At 45.9% G+C, this 27,752-nt stretch overlaps 1 protein-coding gene across 1 annotated transcript in view; it reads right to left on the minus strand.

The window, feature by feature from the left end:
• The window catches only part of LOC144130299 (neprilysin-1-like), a 158,305-nt gene that overhangs the window by 9,522 nt on the left and 121,031 nt on the right, over window positions 1–27,752 (minus strand). The window contains exons 11-13 of the mRNA XM_077664246.1: window positions 20,572–20,856; window positions 20,126–20,323; window positions 15,319–15,548 (exon numbers count right to left, since the gene is read on the minus strand). Coding sequence (XP_077520372.1) covers window positions 15,319–15,548; window positions 20,126–20,323; window positions 20,572–20,856 — 713 coding nt within the window. The remainder of the gene's footprint in view (window positions 1–15,318; window positions 15,549–20,125; window positions 20,324–20,571; window positions 20,857–27,752) is intronic.

A 27,752-nucleotide genomic window follows, 5' to 3' on the forward strand; every position in this document is an offset into this window, starting at 1 on the left:
TATTTCAGTTTCGTGGTCAGAACCTGCGCCGACTACCTGCCCTAAGTAGCTGTCTTCTCTTACCACTTCCGACACCTCGCTCTCGATGGTAAAAACAGTTGTTCCCGTCTAACACTGCTGACAATTATTTCAATTTCTGCACATAGATTTTTGGACCTGGCTTTGTCCTTTGCCCTCACGATTTGCCACCCGTATCTTGAGTTATAGAGCAGGGCGATATAACCAGCCAAGAGTACGTTACTAAGGCGTAATTCTCAAATAAATTCGGAGCGCAGCTCTTAGGCGCTGGTTCCTCCATTCCCCGTCGTCGCCGTCGGCGTTGTCGGAGATAGGTCACCATCTCACCTTACAGGTTCCAGGTAGTAAAAGCTGGAAATTCCATCTGCCAGAGCGGAGGAATAGACAACCGGAAGGTGACTGCAACGGGAAGATCCCGGTGGGTAGATAGCAGCGTAACGCGCCTTCTTCCAGCTGTGGTGTGAAAAACTTCAACAGCTGCGCTCAAATTTCGCACTAGCGGCTATCACAGTCATCAATTTTTTTTCCTTTGTTCTTTCCAATGCAGTTTTAAAAATACCTGTTGGAAACGCGAGATGAGCAGTAACCGAGAGGTATTGTCTCCTTGTCGGACAGGCTTCTTAAATGGTATTTTATAACTTTCGTTGTGCAGGATTATGATCGCTGTGCAAACACTGTACACAATTTCCAGAACCCTTATGAACAGTTCTTCTACACCGTGGTTACGCAGTGGCTCCAAGGCTGCTGTAGTTTTCATCGTGTCAGCTGCTGTCTCGCAATCTATGAGGGCTACATACAGAGGGAGGTTTTATGCCCCGGTCTTTGCTATCACCTGCTTGATATTGGATATACAGTCCACTGTCGAGAAGCTCTTCCTGGCCATTTGTGTCTCCCATATCGAATGTTGATCTATTTTTCTTAGCGATTACCTTGTTAATACGTTCGGAGAGTCAGCTCATCGGTCTGTAACTTTTGAAATACTCGATGTCGCCTTTATTATGGATTCAGAGGATAACATTCTTTCAAGATTTCGTTACACTCGAGTTCATACGATATGCGTGAGCAGTGTGGCAAGCATTTGCAGCCCAAAGTCTCGACCGTTCTTCACCAGATCTGCTGCATGATTCTCACCAGCCGCGCTTGCCCTTTGTATTCAATGTGAGGCTTTTCTTAATTCCTCTTTCGCTACGGACGGGACCCCCAATCATCACACGCCGCTGGCTTCACTTCAGCACCCTGATTTTTAGGCTTCTGTAAATATCTGTTTAGCATCCTTTTGCTAGTTGAACTTTCTTCTCTATATGGCTACTGAAATCTCTGTTTTTTTTCCTAAAAGATCTCATTTTCACAATAACTAATTTCTCCACCATTTTGGGCTCCTTTTCTTCTTTAGAGCCTGCCCGATACCCTCCATTTTGTGCTACCTAAAGTGGCGATGCAGCCAGGCCACTGTTGTGAAAGGAATGTGACGACGTAAAGGCGTGAAGCTCGCTCGAAGCCCGAACGACTGGCTTGAACCCTTCTTACGCTTCCCAAAGCGACGTTGTTTCAGCTCGGCCGGAGCCCCTTCTTACAATCGGTACCGTTATACCTGTGTCTCTCTCTCATCCGGGAGGTGCGTAGCCCCACCTTAGCTTCAACGTCCGTTGTGCCCGAAAGCCACAAGACAGACGGCCCACATCCCTTCTCCTACCATTCTCTGTTCCGTTCCCACGGGCTCTGGCAGCGCTAGCCCAGAGTCTTCAACGGCGCCGACGACCACGGTGTCGACGACTGGTTGCCGTTGTTCGAGCGAGTCAGCGCCTTCAAGTGGGACGATGCTACCAAGCTCGGTAACGTTTAGTTATATCTGATCGACTTGGCTCACTTGTGGTTCCGAAATGGTTTATGGTTTATGGGGCTTAACGTCCCAAAGCGACTCAGGTTCCGAAATGATCAGGCCAACTTGGCGACCTATTTTTTCTTGAAGACCAGCTTCTTGGAGGTATTTGGCCGGCCGCCCAGGTGTACGCAAACTGCATGCCAAACAACGTTTCCGCACTTGTCCTCAGCAACCGAACTAAATTTTCACGAGTTATACCGGAAATGTTTCGACCTGTGCAAGCGCATGAACCCGTCGATGCCTGAGGCTGATAGAATTAACATTCCAAAGGATTTCTCTGACGACGGCTTCCAGATATTGCTCGGCAAGAATCCGCACACGGTCATCGATGCTATCCAACTCTGCCAAAGCTATGAAGTTCTGAGGAAGCAGAGAGGGTTCTACTCGCCGTTTCACCTGCACGGCGCGTCATTTTCTGCGCCGATGGATTATAGTCTCGCTTCTGACCCGACCTCATTGCTTCCTGACATCGAGGCTTGTATACGGAGAAGAGGTGGCCCGCAGAGTATCATTACTGCTGGTGTGTGGAGAACCTGCGCCATCTCTTGATCTCACGCTTCGACGTGCCATCTAGGAGCAGGCCGCCGACGTTTTGCCCTCCATCCCCCGGCTTCCGCCTGTGACTCCACCACTCACTTACGCTGCTGTTGCCGCCAGGCCACGGTGCCAGGACGCCTATGTCGCCCACCCATCCGTCGCCCCGCTGCCATCAACGCTGGCACCTACCTGTCGTTACGCGCCGCATCGCCGCACCGCCATGAACTCATGCCGCACCCAGGACAACCGCCCGACCTTTTATGCCGATTGCTTTCCGGGCCACGTTGTACAGCTTTGACGCAAACACCCGGCCAGTTTCTGGGACGTACGGTGCACTTCGGCCCCGCTAAGGCCCTGCGCCTCCTTCTCGACCCATTTCCTCCAGCCCATCTTCGGAATCCTTCCATGCTGGTTGTTCCTCCTACTCTTCCCGCCGGGCGCGTTCTCCCCGTCGCCGATCTCCACCTTCCATGCGCCGGCGCTCTCTTTCGCGACAGTAGAAAAACTAAAAGCCGAAGACACACAGACAAGAACTGCGCTTCTCTTGAAGAGTCCAGTCCTCTATGTTCCCTCGCTAATGTTGTCGAGGTGTTTTTCGATGGCATCACCGTTCTCGCTCTTGTGGAACACGGGCGCTGCTTTCGCTGCTATTAGCAGCTGAACACTTTTAGAAGACTACGTAAAGTGTCGACACCTGTGTCGAACTTTTGCCTCCGCATTGCAAGCCCTTTACAGAACCACTACGTAAAGTGACGACACCTGTGTCGAACTTTTGCCTCCGCAATGCAAGCGCGGATCGCTCTGAACCTCTGGCGGCGCGCAGGGCTTGCCTTGTTATCGTGGACGTTTTGTATACCGCCGAGTTTTTGTGCTGTCCCGCGGTTCTAAAGATATCATTCTGTGCTGTGACTTTTCACCCTTTATCATGCGGTCCTCGACTGAGCCAGCATTGAACTCTCTCCATTTTGGTCCGCCCTGCCGTTCGACACCTTTCCCTATGCCGATAAAATGCTAGCCGCCGAAGATACGGGCATCCCTGCGTTCTCAAGGTCCCTGATGGCCCTCTGATGCGCCTATTTTCCTGATTAGACTGTTCTATTCAATCCGACTGACACTACTGCCCGTTTCTAGTGTTTCCTCCTTCCTTTCGCTCTCTTGACTATCTGGGGTGGCCACAGCGCGATCACCGTCACAAACGCTTTTCCTTTCCGGGTTCGAACCCGTCCACGGCGGCTGCGTTTTTATGGAGGAAAAACGCCAAGGCGCCCCTGTGCTGTGCGATGTCAGTGCCCGTTAATGATCCCCAGGTGGTCGAAATTATTCCGGAGCCCTCCACTACGGCACTTCTTTTTTCCTTTCTTCTTTCACTCCCTCCTTTATTCCTTCCCTTAAGGCGCAGTTCAGGTGTCTAACGATATATGAGACATATAATACTACATTTCCTTTCCCGAAAAAACCAATTATTATTATTTTTATTATTTTCCTTGCCCGTCGACGCTTCTCCGTGCCGAATGCCTGGGGAAATGTCGAACTACTTTATGACGTTCTCGCATACTCCGTCTCAGACGATCCTGCACCTTTTCCGACAGAAGGCGTCGATTCCACTGCTTTTGCGCCAAACCAATTCTCCGTTCCTGTTTTGTGTTCTGTTGATATATGGCCGCGCATTCTCTTTCCTTACCGATCACCATGTCTTCCACTGGCTGTCCTCCCTCATAAATGCCTCTTGCCGTCGTGTTTCTTTGTAGCTACTTTTACAAGAATACGATATTAGATGTTATTAGCATACCAGAGAAGTAAGAACGGAGACGTATATCGCGGTTTATCTAACCACTCCGACGCACGCGCCGTAGTATTGTTGCGTCAGCTGGGGCCACTGCGCGTGCGCAGCTGCCGTCCGGTAAGCCGGAATACGTCTACTTTAATCCGTCTAAGACGCCTATCGAAATAGATCATCTATCGATCTGCCTGTGAGCAGTCTGATTCCGAAACACACTATCCAGCTGACCTTACCTGTGACTTCGAATCATTATGTGTCGCCATCAGTGATTCCTCTTCCCTTGACATTGCCGGCGTATCAATTGAACAACGCCAGGACCCCTGGACCGCTTCCCTCCTCACTCACCTGTCTACACCATAATAAACTTTACACGCCTCCAACCAAACACTTTAATTTCAAACCCGATGTTTCGGAGCCCACTCGGCTCCTTCTTCAGGGGTGAGGGGGGGGGGGGGGCACTAGCTTGCGTCTTAATGTATCCATAGAAAGGAGTAGGAGGTCAAAAGAACGAAAGTTGTGATGCGAAAAGCGCGGCGAAGGGAGATGGGGGGGTTAAGGCTATGAGCCACGCTGTCGGTCTGTGGGCAGGCGGTCAATGGCGACTTTTCTTCTTTGAGCAGCAGGGCGTACTCCCTGTGTATATATTGCAGGTATATCTGCGGTTGATGTTGTTCAGGGTAGTTTGAAAGTGCCAAAATTCGATTAAGAGCCATTTTTGGTAATTTGTTTCGGTTCCGAGATTGCTGGTTTCGTCGAAGTTGATTCTGTGGTCTGAGTGTTCGGAATGTTAGGCTGCAGGATTGCGCTCTCTTGCGAAGTTGCGGACGTCGTTTTTATGTTACCGAATTCTGTTTTATATTTTTGGTTTCGCCAATGTAGCGTGCGTCGTTATCGGCGCAAGGAATGTTGTAGATAATGCCTTAGGCTCTCTCTCTCCATGGCCGGTCTTCGGGAACCGGTAAAGAAAGCGCAACAGCGTTTGTTTGCTTGCCTACAAGCTTGGTTTTTTTTGTCTACACCATCTGCGCGTCGTGAGGCCCGGGCTCTCCGCGGTCAAACCCGGCACTTAGCAATACGGAACGGCCTGTTTTACCGCCGCAACTACCTTGCTGACGGGCGCAAATCGCTCCTTGCCCTTTCTCGTTTCGTCCGTTCCGATATATGCACCTGTTTCCACGCCGACCCCCAGTGTGCGCATGCCGGTGTGGTGAACACTTATATCCGCCTTCGACTCCGCTTCTACAGGATGGGGATATACAGTGTTATCCTCCAGTACGTTCGCAGATAGCCGGGATTCCAACGTCACAAAATCCCTTCTATCCGTTCCACCGCTCCGATGCAGTCATTGCCTTGCCCCGCATGAGGAAATAAGTCCTTCATTAATGCCACATTCTTCGCCGCTCTACAACGGCTTACTACCCCGACAAATGGCATGACTGAACGCCTCAACCAGATGATGCGCGACATGCTGGTCCTGCATGTTGCACCTGACCACAAAATTTTGGACCGCATTCTCTGATTTGTACATACGCTTACAACATTGCCACACGAAGCACACTGGCTTCTCTCCCTTCTTAATTCTCTACGGCCGCGAGCACACCTGCACCATGGGTACTGGGCTCTACTGTCGCCATCTTGTGTCCGAGTCCCTGACCTTTTGTCAATCATTGATGTATGCTGATGAATGCCGCCAGTTTGCCCGCTCTCTTGCAACGCAGGACCTCGTATACAACAATTCTGGAGAAAAGCATTTTTGAACGAGGATTTTTATGAACCCATTTTTTATATATATCATACGATTTCACTACAACAATCAATATAACCGTGGATCCCTCGATGGCAGGTTTCCACTCATTTGCTAATAATATTTTTCCTTTCCTCAAAAGCGTTCCCCATTGCTTTTCTATGGCACTCCTAACTGATCAACACGAGCGATGGAAACACTATAAAAGAAAGGTTTTGCTGCATACCAGAAGAAGAAATCATTAAATTCAATATTTTATACCAGTACTTTACAATTAGAATATTCGAAATTTTTGTACAACCATGTTGGACATGAAAATACCAGAGGCACCTTCGCGCTCCTACCAGTGCTCTTCCATCCTAGCCCAGACTAACTCGTGTCGTTTTGGGTTCCGTCCACCGGTTCTGGTCTCTCTACTAAACTCCTTTAAAAGTACCAAAGCCTATACCGTGTTATCTGTTAGACCTCTCCGGTGAACCATATTACAGAACCTCTTTCTCCGCCCTCAGATGCACGCCATCGCGGCCGTGAAACGGTGCACGTCGACAGCCTCATGTTATGCTGTGGTCCGCCTAACGTACGTATTCCCTAGGTCGGCAGAATTCCTTCTTTATCGCCGGAAGGTAATTGTAGCGTCGCATGCAGGCCCACGAAACGAGGACCAACCCAGTGGTGTGAAGCTCGCTCACAGCATGAAGGCTTAGAATGAACCCTTGTTGGGCATCGTAAAGCGAACTAGTTTCAGCTGAGCCCCAACCCCCTTGTTACTCTCGTCTTGACGGTCCACTAAACAACGATAGCGTTGGAGGTGCGGCGAGTATAAAACCAACCCAGACCGTGTTAAGTTTCGAACTGATATTAGGTGCCTCGGTGCAGAGTTTTACAGCGATAGCTACATTACGCTAGCATTTAGAGTCTTCAGCGTGGCCATCCCGTGACCATCTTGTGGCTACCGTGGCGGCGCGTGTGGCTGGTAACGTGGTTGGTCACGTGGTGCGGAGCAGTTGCCGGAGGCGCGGCGCGCCGGCGAAAACGAGTGTGGGGGAGTGAAGAGGGGGAGAGGGGGAGAATGAATCCACGTCCAGGGACGATGTTGAAGAAGGAACGCCCAGCGAGACGGAGCGACGAAAGACTGACTTTGAAATTCGACTGAGCGAGTTCCACTCGATACGTTGTAGCAATCGCGTCACTCCCGGTTTAGCCAGAGCTTAACCACAGCAATTTTTTTAGTAAGATGCTGACAGCTCTGCCATTTGTTAGCCCGGGCTCATTCGGCCGCACCAAAATCTTTTGGGGAAATCTGAGTTTTCACGTCTTTGACACATTAGAGCGTCGAGTACTGCTTGCAGACATAGAAGTTTCGTTCCAGACTCAGTTTAGGAGGTTTTTCTTTATTGCAAGGTAAAGCGCAATCCTTGAGATTAATAAAGCGCCCCATGGTGACACCATGAAAAGGAACAGAGCATCGAGGTGGTTAAACTGGCGTGGTCTACCGCGCCGTAGACGGGCATCGTCCTCAGAGCGGCGCGAAGGGCTCTGCATGGCTCGTCCCATAGAGCGAGAGCCGCACGAGCAGTGGCGGCTGCACTTGGATTGTACGGGCACAAAGCCCCCAAAAGATGTCGAGAAGTGAAATGTCAGTGATTGCGGGAGGCTTGCGATGACGCAGTCAAACATCCGTTTTTTTACCAAGGCTTAAATCTGGAGGAAGAGTTGGGGTCGTGAGCCAGTAGGCAATTGAGCCCGCAGCCCGTGCAGGCGCAGACTTAAGTCATGCTCGGATGAGGAGACATGTTTCGCTATCAGGAGTATCGACCACGGTTTCCAAATAACAGGTTGATGGAAGAGCAACGGTGCTTTATCACATGTTGGGATGTTCCCTGGTGCATCGGCGACGCTAGCACGTCGAATGGTGGTACATGAGGAAGTGTACGCACTTAAAGAACATTAAGTGAAGGTGTAGAGGTGGCGCGGCTCTGAGTTCTCGAAGCGTAACATGAGGACAAATCAAAGCCAGCTAATGCGAGACTTGGGACTGTGATTATGAATGAGGTCACTGGGGTTTCGGCTCAGCCGGTGAGGCAGGCTGCCTAGCGAGTCTCCGGCATGGGGCATTGCTTAATAGTAGACAGCTGCAATAGCATCCGGACAACATGACCTTGCGGTCAGCTTGCTGGAGGTCGCAATGGCACGGGACAACTTTGTTATACTTGTGAAGCCTTGCCCTGATGAAGTAGTGGACAGTTGCAGGCTTCATCCGGCGAGGTTGCTTGCTGCGAAGCAAACTTGGAGTTTCACTGTTTTGCCAAGAAAGGTGCTTCCGAGAAGAAAGCCTGCGCTGCCACTGGTGAGGGCAAGCAGGGCGGAGGAGCGGGAATCGCTAAGGGGGCGGGAGGGGGCTCTATATGAAGCAGCTAGGAGATAGGTCTCGGTGTCAGCCTCAGTATTGAAAAGGGGATTGTACATGGCCATGTAGTGGCTAAGTAGTGCTGGGGTTCTAATTGTAGTGCCGCTAAATTCTTCACCGGAGTACTATAAAAATCTCCGCCAGTCAATATAATTGCATAATCGGGCCTCGGTGCAGCCTGATCTTGGTGACCGGAACAGACTTGAACAACATCGCCAGAAGCGGATTTGTCCACCCTGGTGTAGTATTTGGCCACAACCTTCTATATGAATAAGCCAACCCACCCTCGGCCCTCATTCCGCAGTCGCAGCGAAGCAACTGACCAAGGCGGCGGTCACACCCGTGAGACAGCGGAGGATACTAATATTCCTTGGCTCGGGACAGGCTGCATTTGGAAACTCAACCTGGCTAAGTTTAAGGCTACAACCGTGTGTAGTGAGGCTAGTCTAGCAGTGCTGTTGGAGGGACTGGAAGATAATAAATAGGATTCAATAGGGCTTAGTGTGGTTAGGACAGACGAGTAGGGCGGTCGCTTAAAATGAACTGTGTTCTCCAGCCGCGGGGAATCTGGACCTCACAAAGGTTGAAAGAATAAAACATGCAAATATATTTAAACCTAGGGAGCCTAGCACTTCAGAGCTCATTAGGAATGGTGTCAGGCCCGAGTGGTTTTCAGCACCTAGTTTGAGAAGCAGTTTTAGCATGCATAGTTTGGTGACGACAATGTACTGTAACGGAAGGTGCTATAAAGATCTCACGGCTCTTGTTCACAACAGCTCGCTACCTTCGAGGGTCTGGTTTATTTGGCGTTGGACTCGTAGCGAGCAGCCAGACGATAGGCGGACGATAACACACGGATGAAGAGAGAAATAGGGCTTTTATAAAACTTCAAAAACAGTACAGAAAGAAACACACACAGAAGAGAAAGGAGTTTTGCACTCAGCTACCAAAGCCGACACAAAAGTTGCACTTGAGCTCAACGCTCGCTACTCACGACTTTCCGAAAGCCGGGGCCTGTTTACATCGCTACGAGAAGACTGACCAAGAAGCCCGTAACAACATGCAACACGCTCTTTAAATAATCAACTCCGAAACTTTTAGCAGCGCGCAGCGGCGCTTAGATAAGGAGGAGGCGCAGCAGCAGGCGTTAAGATGCGTCTCCCTCTCCCTGCCTTCTCGAGAGGTCTCGAACTCTCTGGAACATCTGTCCACGCGCGCCACACTTCGGCAACGTCACGTGGAGTGGGCTTCGGGGCTCTGCGCTGGGACACGCCTAGAGGTATGCGCACCTTCGAGAGCAATCGAGAAAGTTATTCGGCGCCCGCCGCAACCGCCAATAACCAGCAGTAGCGGCCTTACAGGTACGATGCATAGATGTTTGATAGAATCTATTGTCATTTGTGGACACTGGCTTAAACAAAAATTAAAAGTACTTGCAATTTGATTACTATCTTCAAATTTATTTAATTATTTATTTATTTATTTATTTATTTATTTATTTTTTTATTTATTTATTTATCACATTACCCACAGCGCCTGTTTGGCATTACAGTGCGGCGGGGGAGAGAGAGATGTTACAAAATAATCATACGACATAGTGGCAGGAAACGTAGAAAAATATATGCGCAGAAGATATAAAATACATTGCAGCATAATTTGGTACAAACGAAAACCTGCATAAAATTGCAGCAACGCGGCAAACGATTCATTAAATTTTGTTGAAACGGCATTCTGGGGCAACTTATTTCATTGTTTTTTTTTGTTTTGGGGAAAAAATTCCATTTTAGCAAATGAGCTTTGCATTTAATTTTTTACTTTGAAAGTGTGGTCATTCTTTCAGACATATAGTCTGGCGGAAATAAATAATTGGTCATGGAAAACACCTGTTTTATAATGGTATATAATATGGAGAATTATATCCCAAGAACGTATTTGCGGCTCTGCAGTGAAACCCATAATAACGACTTCTGCGCTGCGGACGCGCTGAAATTTCCTCTGTAAGTATTTAAAACAAAACGAACAGCTAGGTTCTGGACCTTTTCTAATTTAACAGTATCATTTTTACTTTTAGGGTTCTATACTGTGCACGCATACTCCAGTATAGGTCTTACGTTAGTTTTTTATAGCAATTCTTTAGTTTGTAAAGGGAAACGCTTGGCATTCCTGCGTAAGAAACTCAAAATTTGACCGGCTTTTGTAGTTATGTAATTAATGTGTAATTAGTGTAACACAAATATTTGTATTCGATGGCGTACAAAAAATTCACAGAGTCCATACTGTAAAGAAAATTACAAGGTGAGCTTTCCTTAGTAAAACATATATGGGCACTTTTCGGGAGATTGATAGTCCTGCCCATTTTTCTCACCATTTAGAAATTCTGTGAAGGTCCGATATTTCACCACTAACCAGCACTCTTAGTTTCCCTAAATGAGCGTATCTGTTGATGCGTGTTATTTCATTACTGTTAATATTATACAATGATACTTTTTTATAGTAATAAAGTGTAGGGTACAACGTCAAGCGCTTTAATCAAGTCGAGAAACAACCAGTGAATTGAAACTTCTTTATCTAAACAATTAGCTATATCATGGACGAGTTCAGTCATGAGTTCAGTCTGATTGCTTGCCGTCTTGTTTCACACTGCATTACATGTTGCTTTGTGATGCTTTTTGCATTTCTTGTGTATGACTGGCCGTCATCTTGCTGTCATGCCAACTTGCAAGGGGTCGGGACCTCGTCAAGCTGTCCGAGCTTTTAGTCCCGTACACCTCCTTTTCTAAGGAAATAAAATGATTGATTGATTGAACTAGCCATGACACGTGGAAATCTTCTACGAAACCCATGATGGTTAATGTTTTTGAGGCGAAACTTATTAGGATGGCGTACAATATTCGTCAAAAATACAATCAACGAAACCTTGCAAACTCAAACACTCAGACAGTTTCCTTTATCGAGATTATCACTTACTTCAGCACTATCAGTTTGAAGCAGTGAGATAGACAGATCATACTTTTTGTTTATCATTTTGTTTATAAAACTGCTAAAACTTTTTCAGGCATTTTTGACTGCGCGAGTGGAAAAACCTAAAAAGTACACCCTTTGCGTCATTGACCACCGTACTCAGATTTTTCGTCAACTGCACAAGCTTATCTTTATGCATGTGTGATGAATTCTTTTTGAAAACTGCATAAGCTTGTTTTATTTTATTGGCAGCGACACGCACCTTTCTCCTGCACTAGGGTTTACTTCTGCAGCGGCATAGCAAATGCCACTGTTTTGAAACAGTTGGTTCCTTCGAATAATGGGTGTAATCAGCCTACAGATCTCGGGGGATGATGGTGTGAAGTTTGGTAGATTTTCACGATACTTTCTTGCTGCTTCTCAGCAGCTACTTGAGCCCTTACCTTAGATAAAACTTTTTTTTTCTAGTTGCGCAGGCGTATCTTTAGCAGCTCGTTTTCAGTGCGAAAAAAGTAGTTCACTAGCAATCCTGGAAAAGCCGATGTCTCTCTGGAGCCTCTCAGATACCTGCAGAAATACAAAGAAAATTACCGCTACTGGGTTTCGAACCCACGGTGGGGCGAAGAAATCGGCTTTGCTGGACACTGAACGAGAGCACTGTGCCTTTGCCGCAACCGACCACGCCTGATGCTAAACTGCAACACTCTCACACTGTGCATTGCACGTCGCCTTCATCAAATTATACCTGTGCGCAGAGGACACTAAACGAAAGCACACGTACATAACCGATAAAATGGTTTAGCGGGAACCTCACCCGCACTTTGAGCTGCGTGGCGGTAGTGACAGAGGGATGTGGGCTGCTTGCGTTTGCTTTGAAAGCGCTTGGGCAGAAACTCTGAACTGAACCCGAGCGCGGGAGCCGCGTTTCGATGGAGGCGAAACGCAAAAGACACCCGTGTGCTGTGCGAACTCAGGGCACGTTAAGAGGTTCCCAAGTGGTTGAAATTACTCCGGAGGCCTTCACTGCGGCAAATATTTTTCTGTTTCTTCTTTCAAGCCCACCTTTACCCTTACCTAAAGGCGCGGTCCGGTACTCCATCCAGATGTGAGATCCTCAAAAACCAATTTTAAAAATTTTCCAATAGGCCGCCTGCGTTCACTGGGTTCACTGGCTTTGAAGTTGACAACGCTGCAGACTCCGTTCATTTTGAGGAAAGCAAAAGCGCATAACTGGCTCCTGAGTCAGTCTACATTTAATCGCGCTTTCATGTACGTGAAAAGCTGCTTTCGCACATTATTCCATGCTTAGGAATGATAAAACGATAGCAATTTTTGTGTGAACATTTCAGTTGCGGTTTGAGTTGCAGAGTCCGTTTAGAAATCCAAGAGCTCCGAATTTTGACCATTACCACTCGAGGAAAAAAACGGTAATCAGTGCAGTGGTTTGTGAGTGAGTTCCTATCGAAAATGAATATCCTCAGTGCTGCTAGAAACGAATCGAAGTCAAAAGAGACAATATCCAATATCGAAAAATCGTCTGCTGGTCAGAAGCTCGACGCAGATATTTTCTTCGACTGCACATGTAGCCGACACCGAAAATTATCAAAATACAGTTTGAATTTCATGGAGAACTTTGGAGTTGCTGTGTGTTGCCATTTATCGATTTAAAAAAAAAATAATCTAGAACAGGTCTTAAATTAACCACAATCTGGCTATGTTTTCAGTAACCTTAAGTAGATTACATTCAAAAGCTATATATAATATTATTTCTCCAGACCTATCTCCTCGCACATTTAGCTCAAAAGAATGCTAATCTAGACGTCATAAAGAAAACCTGCAGCCAGAATAATCTGATGGCCAGACTCCACTTGATGAACCAAGTAAATTTTGATGGCGTCAAAGACTTCACAGGAAGAAGTAGATGGCTGAATAATGGTTCCTATTAGACACCCAATGATATCATGACAAACGTTACAAAATATACCCTCGACATCAGGTACCTCAGGCATGCTTATCATTGCTAGGGAAGGTTTGAAAGCGACACTCACACCAGCGTCTTTGCTACCACTACATTTTATGGATAGGGTAGCCATCTGCATATCTTGAAATGTGTGGCTTAACTATTTCTCTATTAGTTTAGCAATATTCGGGTTAGAGGCTGCGCAAGATTCCTTCAGATTTTGTGCGTTTTTTAACTACTCTCCTGCAGTTCATATTCAGACTCTTATGTATGTGTGTGTCGAGCACATCTCGCAAACCACCGATCTTGTTTATTTCGCATGCCCTTTTTGTTCGCTTGCCTTTAACAGCCACAATCCTCACTGATCTTGTCATAAAATAGCTTTACTTTTTATTTTCCTTCTCTTTTTGAGAGCTCTGCCAGAGTCTTTAGCTTTTTTTCGCGATACCTAAACAAGAAATCTTAAGCTGACACATTAGAGCTTTTGTTCAGCAGCAAAAAAGGACACCTATTCGCCGTGATCAGGAAATTTAAGATTGACGGGTGAGCTTCTGTCTTCGTTTTTTTTCTTCCTTTTTTCACCCAAGCTTATTATACCTTTCATTCTTTGCTGCTCTTATTTTTAGCGTAGGTTAAAAAAATCGTATTTGCTATTTTCAGGTGTTTTGGGGACATTCACATTGTCTTTTACCCCAGTAAATTCATAATTATTTTCGCGACAAAACTTTTCTACCCCTTTTTGCCTGCCAGGGAGACTAGTGCGGATATAATGCAATTTATATTTTCTTCCTTGTATGAGCTGACTAGTTACCAGGCTAAATGTATTAAAACGGCGCTTCACAATATAGTCACTTTCGGCTAGGGAGGATTTTGTATTTACGATGTCTGTCTAAGTGGCTTGCACCATCCTCACATTCCGCTTTCATTTCGTTCTGACCAGCGAGCATCAGTTCCAGCTTTGTGTTTTAAAAACGCCTGGATTATATTCTATCCACCCACAAGATAGTAGATCAATAGGAGCGAAACGAACACATATGCCAGGTATTTCACGCAGAGTGGGCAAGGCTGCAGTAACCATCATCTGCTGCGATAACATTTTGCGGGTAAAGATTCAATGGCCCGGACCACCCAGGAAAGAGAGTTGCACAGTATGCCGCCAGTGCAGCCACTGCCGTCCAGCCCACTGATTCGAAGCGGTATCAGCGGGTCTGTTCTACTCTTCGGTGAGGTGACGTAAGCTGTCGTCACTTTAGGTTGGTCGCAGTGCGGCGAAGCAGTGACTAGCTCTTCATTCACTGTCTAGACTTGGCTGTCTATTAATGTTGCAGCAGTTGCCGGGAAATGAATAAGACACACCGGGCGGGCTAGCCTGCTCGACGCAGATTGCCGCTGGGTAGCAGATACATGCAGGACAATTCCCATATCAGAACAGACCCGACCTGGATCATCAAGCAAAAAAGGTTGCGGAGCATGTTGCCATTCCTGCCCCTGCAATGTCTATTGGTTCGAACGGCATCACTGCGTCTACTATACTGTTTGGTGACGGGACGTAACGTAACGTCAATTCAGATTAGTTCGGAGCGCCGAAATGGTGATCAAAGTTGGCGGTTTATTGATGATGCAGGGAAATGACGATGACGCTTACAGCGGGCTTAGCTGCGCAGTGCAGATTGCCGCTTGAGAGCAGCCAAATGTAGAAGACGATTCCAGAGATCAGCCCCGACCTCGATCATGAAGCAAAAAGGGTTGCTCAGCATGTTGTAACTGTGCCAATTCGATCACGCTCTACCGGTCTATCACAAAAGAACACTATAACAAATAAAGCCGAGATTCTTCGCCATTATTTGCGTTTAGTACGGTTTATTCCTCAGTATATGGCCTGCGAAGTTAGTCACTAGACTGGGCACTCAGTGTTTATGGTGTGCAGTGCCGTCTCAACTTCGTGTTTTCCCTTGGTTGAGCTGAGCTGAGCTACCGGCGTTTCACGATGAAAGCCTCCGGTAGACTTTCCCTCTACGAGCGCACTTACCGCACCAAGCGAACCGTAGTTGACAGACGCCGGGCCCCGCGGGAAGTACAGCGTACGTTGCAGGGTAGCGGAGGGGATGACCACCACATTCTTGAAAGTCAGGTAGTAGGCGTTCACTTCGGCCAAGGCCGTGATCAAGCTCTGCTGGTCGCGCACCAGGCGCCTGATCTCCGCTCTCTGTACCTGCAACCAGCTCGCGAAGAATCTCCCTTCGGTGTCGCCCACGTCGGCTGCGACGTGAACAGATGCAGTGCATGGTGTGACATGAAAATGGACCGCAGAGTGCACGACATACATACTATGCATACGTGGCATGCATACTATGTGAAAAGCAAAATGCAGATATGCCAGTCATCATCAGCGTGAATACACCCAGTGCAGGGCAAAATCCTCTCCCATGTCTCTATAATTAACCCTGCCCTTTTCCAGCTGGGCCGCCCTACGTCTGCAAACTTCTTAAACTCATCTGCCCACCTAACCTTCTTCCGTCCCCTGCTACGCTTGCCTTCTCTTGGAATCCATCCGTTACACTTAAGGAGCAGGGGTTATCTTGCCTTCGCACTACATACCCTGCCCAAGCCCATTTCTTCCTCTTGATTTCATTAACCCGCGTTTGTTCCCTCACCCACTCTGCCCGCTTCCGGTCTCTTAACGTTACACCTATCATTTTCATTTCCATGGCTCGTTGGGTTGTCGTTAACTTAAGCTGAACCCTTTTCGTTAGCCTCCACGTTTCTGCCTTGTAGGTGACTACCGGTAAGATACAGATGTTGTGTACTTTCTTGAGGGAGATTGGTAACCTGCCATACGTGCTCCACCCCAATCTTATCTTTCTAGTTATTTCCCTCTCATGCTCCGCATCCGCTGTCACTACCTGCCCAAAGTAGACGTATTCCTTTTCCACTGACAGGACTTCGGCACCAATTGTGAACTGGTGTTCCCTTCATAGACTGTTGAACATTATTTTGGTTTTCTGCATGATAATTTTACGACCTACCGTTCAGCTCCGCCTGTCTAACTCATTTAATATGTTTTGAAGCTCATCTCCTGAGTGACTTAACAAGGCAATGTTATCAGCGAATCGCATATTATTTAGGTATTCCCCATTAGCACTTGTCAACTGTTCCCAATCCAGGCCCCGGTACACCTCCTTTAAAGAGGCGGTGAATAGCATTGGCGAGATCATGCTTCGCTGCCCTGACGCCCTTCCTTATTGGAATTTTATTGCTGACTCTTGGAGAACTATGGTAGCTGTGGAGTTGCTATATATACCTTCCAGTATTTTGACATAAGGTTCCTCTACACCCTGATTCAGCACTTCCTGTATGACTGCTCAGGTTGACACTGAGTCATATGCTTTCTCGTAATCAATGCAGGCTGTATATAGGGGTTTGTTATATTCTGCGCAGTTTTATATCACGTTATTTATAGTGCGAATATCATCTACTGTGGGATAGCCTTTACGAAAGCCGACCTGATCATTTGGTTGATTAAAGTCTAATATTGCCCGGACTGTATTAGCGATTACCTTACTAAATACATGGTAGGAAACAGACAGCAAGCTGATCGGCCTGTAATTTTTCAAGTCCTTGGCGTCTCCTAGATTAAGAAAATATTTGCATTCTTCCAAGCTTCTGGTACAGTCGAGGCCACAAGGAATTGCGTAGAGAGGGTCGCTACTTTTTCTTGCACGATCTCCCCTCCGTCCTTCAATTGATCTGCTGTTACCTGATCCTCACCAGCTGCTTTTCCCCTTTGCATTGATCCTAAAGCTTTCTTTACTTTCTCTTTCGTTACTGGCGGGATAACGCACTAGTCTGCCCAACTGCCTGTCTCATAAACGTTCTGATTACATTGGCTACTGTACAGGTCTGTGTAGAACTATTCGGCTACTTTCACTATCTTATCCATATTGCTAACGACATTGCCCTCCTTGTCTCTTAACGCATATATCTGGTTTTTGCCGATGCCCAGTTTCCTCTTCACCGCTTCTAGGCAATCTCTGTTCTTTAGACCATGCTCTATTCTCTCCATATTAAACTTCCTTAAGTCGGCTACCCCCCCCCCCCCCCCCCCTTACGCTTATTTATTAATTCCGATAACTCTGCTAGTTCTATTCTGCGTGTAGGGTTGGACGCCCTCATGCTTGGCGTTTCTTAATCAGATCTTTCGTCTCCTGATATAGCTTGACGGTATCCTGTCGACCCATCCTACCGCCTACTTCTACTGCGGACTCCGTAATGATGGCCGTCAGACTATCGTTCATGGTATGAACATTAAGATCGTCTTCCTCACTTAAACCTGAATATCTGTTCTGCAGAGATATCCTGAACTCCTCTATATTGAATAGGACAAGTTGTGGGGCTAGTTGGTTTTGATCCAGTCTTTTGTTTACAGCGCTAGATGTCGTCATCCATGTCTTCTGTCCTTCTTTTTTAAGCGCTGTGCAAAAAAGAATTCCTCTATTTTTCCTCTTACCGCTAACTCATTAACAGACTTCCTCTTCGCTATCTTCTTCCGCTCCATCTACAAGTGTAAGCTAATTCGAGACCTTACCATTGTGCGGTCGATACAACTCACCTTTCCGACGATCTCCACATCCTGCACAATGCCAGGGTAAGCGCGTAGTATGAAGTCCGTTTCATTTTTAGTCTCACCATTGGAGCTCTTCCAGGTCTAATTCCTGTTCTCTCGTTTGCGGAAGAAGGTATTCATGATTCGTAAATTATTTCTATCTGCAAACTCTACTAATAACTCTCCTTTGCTATTCCTAGAACCTATCCCATAGTCGCCTATAGCCTGGCCGCCAGCCTGCTTCTTCCCCACCTTCCCACTGAAGTCGCCCATCAGTACAGTTTACTCTGATTTTACTTTGTTCATTGCCCATTCAACGTCTTCATAAATAATTTACCCTTAGCGCCAGCAAAGAGAGAACGTAGAAAAAACAAATTGTATTGCCGACAGGTGCAGCTCCTGCGCGGTTGCCCCTCTATCGGGAAGTATCGAGTGGGTCTGCGGACTGCCATGTGCGCCTCTGCACGCGCTCTGTGGCTACAATGTCATCCGGGCAGTGCCATCCGAAGCACGCAAAGATACGCAGATATCAAGCCTCGTAAATGGAAGGATCAGCACGGCTAGTGCACCGCTTCTGCCTGTCTATGCCCCTTCTTAAAAGAAACCAGCAGTTGATAGGTGGGTAAAGATGTTCATAAATTAACAGTAGTTTACGGGAGGGACTAACAGACCCCTTTCTGTGCTCTTATCGCATTTTCATGGCGTAGCGAAGAAGCCGCCTGACGGTCTGACAAATGTGCAACAAACATAGAACGATTTGAAAGCGCAACTGAAGGGAGTGTTCAATTCGGTATCAAGATCCTAACACAACTTCACGGTTACGAAGACTGGCAAGACAAGCCACCAAGAAAGAAACGAGACAGACATGTCAGACAAGCAAGACTACGGTCGGCGTTTTTGTCCATCGCTCACAGGTGCCATCTGAGGGCCGCGAATAGCAAACATGGCATTGCTGACTGGGAATATTTTCAGTTGTATTTGGGAGAAAAGTGAAGTCTACTGCAAAATGGTGCACGACGATGATGACACTGATTGCTTTTTCTTGCAATGCGCTGCGCAATAAAACGTATATACAAAATTCTCTTGGTGGGTGGAACAGCGCGAAGAGACGAGAAGAGAAAGACACAGACAAGCGCTGACTCGCAACTAATGTTTTTATTGAGAAGAACATACATTTTATACCAAAAACAGGTGACATATCAGTAACATATAGCAATTGCGCTGGCACTTCCAATGATTACATCGCTACACACTTATCAGCCGCAAGGTACACTCTCATCAACAACGAGCCCCCCCCCCCCCCCCCTTATTTTCAGTTCATGAATTATCTAAAAACGAAACCTCCTTATTAACCAGAAACAAGGAAGGCTGGGTAACGCACTCTCTGTGGCGAAACAAAATCTATGTTTTGGTGACCAAGAGGCGGCATTTTTCTTTTTCGTTTCCTGTTTTCCGCACTCGCGGCAGTGATCTTTCAGATGGGAATAACTTGAATCCGAGAGTGAATTCAAGTGTTCCCGCAAACGGATATTAATGCAACGGCCGGTTTGTCCTATGTTAACGTTCTTACAAAATAGTGGAAGCTCATAAACAGCTGAGCAGGTGAAATGCAGCAGGCTCTTCTCGTCTCTCGAGCAGGCTCTTTTCGTCTCTCGTCTGTTCGCGCTGTTCCAACCACCATGAACTCTTACCAACTCGCTCAACTTTCCATCCTTCTGCAGTATAAAATGCTTTCTGCGCTAGCAGGGAAGAGTTTTACGGCCATAGTATCAATGGGGTGTACCAAGATTTGAATGCTCCCGCAGCAGGTTTTGATGCTCAAGCCCATGCAATACATAGCAGCAGCCGGAAACACTACAAGCGCTTGACCAAATTTCCTCGGCTTGGTTATAACAGCGGCGATATTGCGTGCGCCGACACTGCCATTACTGCACTGGACACAGATCAGGTGCCATCGAAGATGTGTCCGAGACGAGGGCAGCCGAGAGCACCTAGTTACTTCAGTGCATGAAGCGACTGCTTGAAAGGGTGGACATGATTATGCAAGCCAGGGCTAACACGATCCATCACAGCGAAGCATTGCTGGTTCCTTTGCTCTTTAGGTGTTTCCTTGAAAGCCAGCAACACGCGGTTTAACCACTTTGCTAGGCACGACGTGACCACAGCCCTCTGAAAATCTTATGCGTCACGCGTTGGTAGCGGGAGAGACAGCAGACGGCACGTTGTCACTGACCGTATAATGCCTCCACCGACGACGCATTCGGGAATTCTGTCGAATGGCCAATCCTGATGACCATATTCCTGAACTTGCGCAGAGCAATCGCGAGAGTGTCTCCAGTAAGCCACTTGGTCGCCCGCATCGCCGCTTCGTAGGCAGCCCTTACTCTGCTGGCCATGTTCTGTATATTTTCCATGGTGCTACCAGAGGCCACTGCAAAGTGGAGTAACGAAGATATCCGTGAACTATTATTGGTTAATCAAATATAAAGTGGCGAGTGCGCGTACAGTCAGCATCGTATGAAACGGCAGTGATCTTGCACTCTATTGAGGCAACACCCGATACCAGATGATCATTGAGGGATTACCGTTATGCTGCGGTACCAGCGCAATCTCTGAAGCCTGTCAACTACCAACTATCAGACATTCATTGTCAAGAAAAGTTTTTCAAGCAAAGCTTACGAATATCATTGTAGTGGCTTATAATGGCCACTTGCATCGGCGGCACAACCCTGGAGGCGCAGAGCCTCTCGCACCAGCTTCCACACGTCGCGTCCTTTCCGCTCGCATAACTGGTCAGCCTTCTCAAAAGACTCCACGCCATGACATGCCGTAAGCCTTGCAGTCCAATTCTATCGGGATGAACCAATGCGATGGCAGTCGTCAAGGCCTGCTTCATTGCCCACACTCGGTCCGTTGCGCCGTAGATATTGTCAGTATGGTTTTCGAAAGCTTCAGTCCACTTCTCTGTGAAAAAGTAAAAATAGGAAATGAGTCCTGGAAAAACTCTGCTGTGCTCTGAAGTCTTCAATTTCAAGCTCCAATTTTTTTAGTAAGCTAGCACTAATAGGCGCATTTTCTAATATCGGGCATAGGTATGCGTACGTAGAGGCGTGAGCAAAAGTAGAGAGACCACGGCTCTGGCGGCAGGAGCAGTTGCGTGGCCGCAGAGCGGCGATAGTGCTCTGTGTGAGAAGTTTTGCTCTCGATCTCGCGCCTGTGCTTATTTATTTATTTACAATACCCTCAATCCGCCGAAGCATTACAGACGTAAGTGGGGTTGGAATGGGGTAGCATGCAAGCACAATTAACGCGCGGTGACATTTGCCACAGTATAGAACATTTGCGAGGCATCTTGGTCAGAGTAGCAGGTTGTATGCAGAATACTTTAGGACAAACAGTATTAATAACCAAACTACAATAACATTAAAGTAAACGAAACCAAACCATTTAAAAACACAGCATAATATCAGCAACAAATTCCTAAGCATAAATAAATTTAGATAGCAAAATAGACTGTTCAAATTTGTTTTTTCACAACTACGAAATTATAAGGACGCATCCAAAGAAAAAGAGGAAAAAATGCAAAACCAACAAGTTAAGCATATAATTTTTGTCATAGGAGGATTGTAAACGAGATCTAAATGGCATGACCGTGTGTGCAATATAAACAAAAAGTCGTTACAACACTTGAGCCATCTCATGAACATAAAAGCGGATAAAGCTTTTTCAAAAAACTATCATTTTCACACGCGATATCAGCCGGTAGGTGGTTCCAGTCGCCGCATGTATGTACGTGGTAAAGATAGGTAAAAGAATATGTTTGTGTTACAACAAATGTATCGAACCTTGTGTCTGTGGTCAACGCTTGATGAGCGATAAGAGGGTTCTAGAATGAACCCTCATGCTTGTTGTGCTTCTTGCGCGATGATAGTTAGTTAGAATGAAACAAGCTTCACTGTTCTGGACAAGTTCAAGAGAGTGACATAAGTTGGCTTGCTAGCGTCCCATGTGAAAGCGGCGTATCCTAGTTTGGATCTCGCAAGTGTACTATAAAAGGCATTTTTAATGAAACTGTGGCCTTGCTGAAACTTCGACGTAGATACCCGAGCGTGCGGTTAGCGTTGCAAATTATTGAATGATTTCGCGGTTGCCACCATAATGTTGAGGTGATAAGTGGACCCCCAATCCAATGATGTGGCTTCTAGTTCAGTGTTATTCAGGTGGCGCTTTGTGGGATCCGTGCCGCGACGTGATAACAGCATTAACTTCCATTTGTTAGTGTTAATATTCAATATCTCGAACCTATTAGCATTGCTCTCAATGTCCGACTGTAAAGTTTCGATATCATTTTCGTTGCAAACTTCCAGATAAACAACGCACTTTTCAGTGTAAAGATGCATCGAAGATGTCACATAATTAGGAGGGTCATTAACAAATATCTGGTAAAGCAACGGACGTAAAATAGAACCCTGAGGGACAGCAGATGTAACTTTAGTTAGGTTTGAATCATAGCCGTGGAGTATAACGTATTGGCAGCAGTCGGAAAGCACTCAATCAAAAAAAAAAAGAAGTTTAAGGTCTACATTCAAACGAGGCAACATAAACAGTAGTAGATCATGGCTATACCTTTATGAAATACTTTTGAGAAGTCAAGACAATGATATTCATATTAGAGTGTTTCTCAAAAATAGCATGCAAACCATGTGCGAAGACCAGCAGCTGCGTTTCACAAGAAAATGAACATCTGAAGGCGCATTGCCCACGAGTGAAAAATGAGTTCTCTTTCAAGAAGTTGAAGCTATCGGAATACAGCACGTGCTCATATATTTTGCAAGCAATGCTTGTTATTGAAATTGATCTGTTTTTAAGAGACTGGTTCTGTTACCCGGTTTGTGCAACGGGACCACCTTCCCGGTCTTCCATTACAGTGGTAGTTCACCGCGTTCAAGAGCTGCTGAAAAGTTTTTTTCCCGAAAAATAGAGCACCTCGTGCTTGTTTGCTTTAAAAAGTTTGAATTTAAGTTATCAGGACCCGAGGATGATTAGATTTTCAAGGAATCAATTACTTTTGCGGTGCCACCAGGATCAATGATCACTGGCAACACTTAGGCACGGACGAAAATGCATTCGAGAATACAGTATCCCGAACACAAAGATATTAATCAGGCGGAATTGACACTGCGCACTCAACATGAAGAGAACCTGCTCTGTAAACTTCTATGTTTACAGTGGCCAAGAAATTCATAGCATTTTTTATTAACATATCTGGCAACGTGCTGTTAAAGAAGTGATCCAATTGGCATCCAGGATTGCATCAGCGTACTCTTTTGAAGCTGAGAAGTAGGCGTCTCATCGATCATGCGTGTTTCGAGCTTTAGCAAGAGGAAAGAGCCGATTTTTTTTTTGAAATGCAGGCAAGTGTTCTATTAAACCACGGGGCTCTAGCGTTGCTCTTAATACACCTCAATGAAATGCACGTTTTGCAGAACTCAGTAACCTTCACCGCAAACAAATGCTAGTTTTGTGTGCGGAACGCATTTCAAAATCCTTTAGATACGTGACACAGTAAATGTTTAGTACGGTGTTCGGCAGCTCTCGTGCTGACAGTCACGACGTAGGGGAGCGCGCATATCAAGGTGTGCACGATATGGCGGTGTCGTGCAGTAGCGGTCCAAACGGTCGGCAGCGTGAACTCATAGCACTTAGCCCCACAGTAGAAACAGCAGGCTTCATATTAGCTTGACCGATGTTTATTATTTTGTCCAGACTGACGAAAAATCGTTCGTTTTTACTTTGAGTTCCGACCTCGCCTCCACGACAGCTTAGCCGCGTAACTCGACCAATATGATTTCCAGTCGGCGATCCCGAACAAGCTTTCTTGCTTCATGAGCCTGAAAACTTGCTTCAAAACACAAGTCGGGTTCAGATCCTGAGTTCTCCAGGCAGCACATTTCATCGGCCTGATATTGAAAACGCGCTGGCGATCCGTGGTTTTACGGTGGCCCTATCTTGCTCATGCGTAACCAATAACGGTGGAACCATTCCAGAACACATACACCACTGGCCTAGTCATGCCCTTTTCTGCCGACCGTTGACATATGGCGATGAGTGGGCACAGTGGACCGCACATAGGCATGTTGCCTTACGCTTCGTTGTTCTGCTTTGCACAGGTTTTTCTGCTCGGTCCGTCCAAACTGCTTCTTCATCAGGATACCGCTACAGTCGACACGTGCCTTCAAGATTATTTGACCACAGATGCGGGAGATTTCATTTCCTGGCGGAATGATTACCTTCTTCAAGCACCGCCCCCGTTCCATGTGACCTGCCCGGACCTTCGTTTAAAAGACCGACAGCCAGGCTTCAACTTCAGTGGGCACAGCGGACCGCACATAGGCATGTTGCCTTACGCTTCGTTGTTCTGCTTTGCACAGGTTTTTCTGCTCGGTCCGTCCAAACTGCTTCTTCATCAGGATACCGCTACAGTCGACACGTGCCTTCAAGATTATTTGACAACAGATGCGGGAGATTTCATTTCCTGGCGGAATGATTACCTTCTTCAAGCACCGCCCCCGTTCCATGTGACCTGCCCGGACCTTCGTTTAAAAGACCGACAGCCAGGCTACAACTTCAGTGGGCACAGCGGACTGCACATAGGCATGTTGCCTTACGCTTCGTTCTTCTGCTTTGCACAGGTTGGTTGTTATTCTACTACAATTAGAAGTGATTGCCGCGGTCTTTTGGTCCTGCCGTGCCCACAACGATGTGTCATCATTGCACAAGACGTGTTTTGTGTTTGCGCGCTGCTTTTATGTGGTGACATTGAATGTAACCCTGGGCCTGATAATTCAAATGAGGACAGTACAGAACTATTAAAGCAGTTGCTTACAGCTCATTCCAAATTAACAGCAGAGATTGTAGCACTCAGAACACAACAAGTAGATTTGGAAAAAAACAATATCTGACTTAAACTCTCGCTTTGCGGATTTTGAAAAACAAACAGAACGTATTGATAATATGGAACGCACAATTCACGCCTTGCAGTCGAAACTGGTCTATATGGAAGATTACAGTAGACGTTCCAATTTAGTCGTTTTTGGTGTAAACGAGGAACCAGATGAGACAGAATCTGATCTAAAACAGAAGGTTCTGACTGAAATTTTCTCGGAAACACTTGATGTCCATTGCACTTCTGTCGGTAGAATTCATCGTTTAGGAAAGAACACGGTCAACAGGCCTGTGATCATATTTTTTCAGGATTACAATGAAAAGCAAAAAGTCCTTAAAAACGCTCACAAGCTAAAAGGAAAAAGAGTATCTATTCAGAATGACTACTCAAAGGAAACCCTCAGGAAACGAAAACTATTATGGGATAGTACTAAAACTGAGAGAGACAAGAAAATGAAGGTGACCTTAATCAATGATAAATTGCTCGTTGCTGGCCAGATGTTTTCGTGGGATGATACCACTAGCGCAAGAGTGAAACTGCCATCGAGGAACACACGAAAAAGTGAATGACGTAGTGCGCGGATCCAGAAGGAATTAAGACTTATTAACATTAATGCGCGGAGTATAATCAACAAAAGCGAACAGCTTGAGGCACTCCTTCTTGGGTACAATCCACATATCGTCATCATTACGGAGACATGGCTTCGCGATGAAATAGATAACAAAGACGTTTTTCCTCCAACTTATCAAATCTATCGGCGTGACAGATTATCAAGAGGTGGTGGAGTGGCGGTTTTAGATAAAAACAATATTCATGCGACTTTAACTCGGCAAATTGATGACCATGAAAGCATTTCCCTAAAGCTATCTTTTAGGGGCCGTTCCATTTTTCTATTTGCTGTTTACCGAGCTCCAGATTCCCCTCCTCAGTTTCTACGCGATTTGTCGGAACACATGTCATCATTCAAACATAAAAACGTAGTTCTTGTCGGTGATTTTAACTTACCTAACACTAATTGAGAGTTGGCCTCATCTAATTCACGACATTGCGCAAATGCTGAGCACTTATTTGATATTATGCTGTGTCACAATTTGAAACAGGTAGTCGGACAACCTACACGTATTCATGGCTCATCTGCTTCCATTCTTGACCTGATTTTTGTGAACCGCTCTTTTGAAATGTTTTCAGTTTCGATCCATCAAGGACTATCTGATCATGAGTTGGTGTATTTCACTTGCGATTTCGTCGCTGATAAATGTGCCGTACCGTCCAAAACCGTACTTGTAAAAGATTTCTCACGTGCCAGGGATGAGAGTGTATTAGATTGTTTAGATCTGTGTTTCAGCACCTTTGTCGGAACTGACACATCTGATCTCTGGATCAAGTTTAAAGACATATGCACATATTGTATCAACCAATTTATTCCATCAAGAGCTAAAAAAAGTGGCAAATCTAATCCCTGGATTAGGCGAAATCTTGCATCTCAAAAGAAAACTTAAACGCTTAAGAAGAGCCCGTGTCCCTCACAACATCATTCAAATGAAGCAGGCTTCTTTGAACAAAGCTGTTGCGGCTGCTAAGCGACATTACTTTCAAAACATTTTGCCGAATTTCATTCGTAACGCTCCTCAGAAATTTTGGAATTTTTTAAGCAAAGAAAAAAAATCCCTGCCTGCGATGATGCATGAGGGCACGTTGCTCACCAACAAAAAAGATATTGCTGACAAGTTCAATTCATATTTTCACAGTGTGTTTTCCCAATCTGCAAATAATTTTTCAACTCGTGATTCTTGTTCCCAGCCTGTGCGCGATCTCGTATCTCAACCTGGTATTTTTGCAATGCTTTTGAATCTTAAAACAAAAGCAACTCCTGGGCCTGACGAAATACCTAATTTATTTTTACATCGTTATGCTGAGATGGTTTCGCACTTTCTTGCTATCATTTTTCGTGCTTCTCTTTTGTCTTCAAGTCTACCACCCGATTGGAGGGTGGCCCGTGTCGTTCCCATACACAAAACAGGTGATACCGCATTCTTTAATAATTACCGTCCCATATCGTTGACCTCTTCATGCTGCAAGCTTCTTGAACATATCGTAGCCAATTACATTAAAACATTTCTCGATGACAACAACAAATTATCGGCTTTCCAGCATGGTTTCCGCAAGGGCTTTTCTACGGTCACCCAACTTACATCCGTAATTCACAATTTCGCTCAAGTTCTGGACCATTCCGGCCAAATAGATGTCATATTTCTAGATTTTAAGAAAGCTTTTGATTTAGTTCCGCACAATAAGCTTATCCATAAACTAGAAACTATAGGTCTTCCTTCTTTTATTGTTAATTGGGTTGCGGCTTATTTATCTAACCAATTTCAATATGTTAGTATCGATGGTCATTGTTCTAACAAACTTCCAGTCACTTCTGGTGTCCCGCAAGGCAGTGTCCTTGGGCCATTACTGTTTCTTATCTATATTAATGACATTACAGACATCATCTCTCATCCTGTTCAAATTAGGTTGTTTGCCGACGATTGTGTTTTGTTTAATGAAGTTAAAGTTCAAGACGACCAGATTTTACTTAATCATAACCTACACAATGTTAGTGAATGGTGCGTTAAATGGGGGATGGAACTAAACGCTGACAAGACAGTATTTATGCGGATTACTAATAAAAGAAACAGTCATTTCTTTTCATATAATCTTCCAACTCGGCACCTTTCAGAAGTCAAAGAATACAAGTACCTAGGAGTAACACTAACGAATAATCTTAGTTGGAATAAACATATTGAAACCGTATGCTCTTCTTCATTTCGCAATCTCTGTTTTCTTAGGCACAAGTTAAAACTAGCTCCCCCTAACGTTAAGCAATTGGCATATTACACCATGATTAGACCAAAACTTGAGTATGCATGCA

This window comes from Amblyomma americanum, chromosome 4 (assembly GCF_052857255.1).
Source record: "Amblyomma americanum isolate KBUSLIRL-KWMA chromosome 4, ASM5285725v1, whole genome shotgun sequence".
In the NCBI taxonomy this organism is placed as follows: Eukaryota; Metazoa; Arthropoda; class Arachnida; order Ixodida; family Ixodidae; genus Amblyomma; species Amblyomma americanum.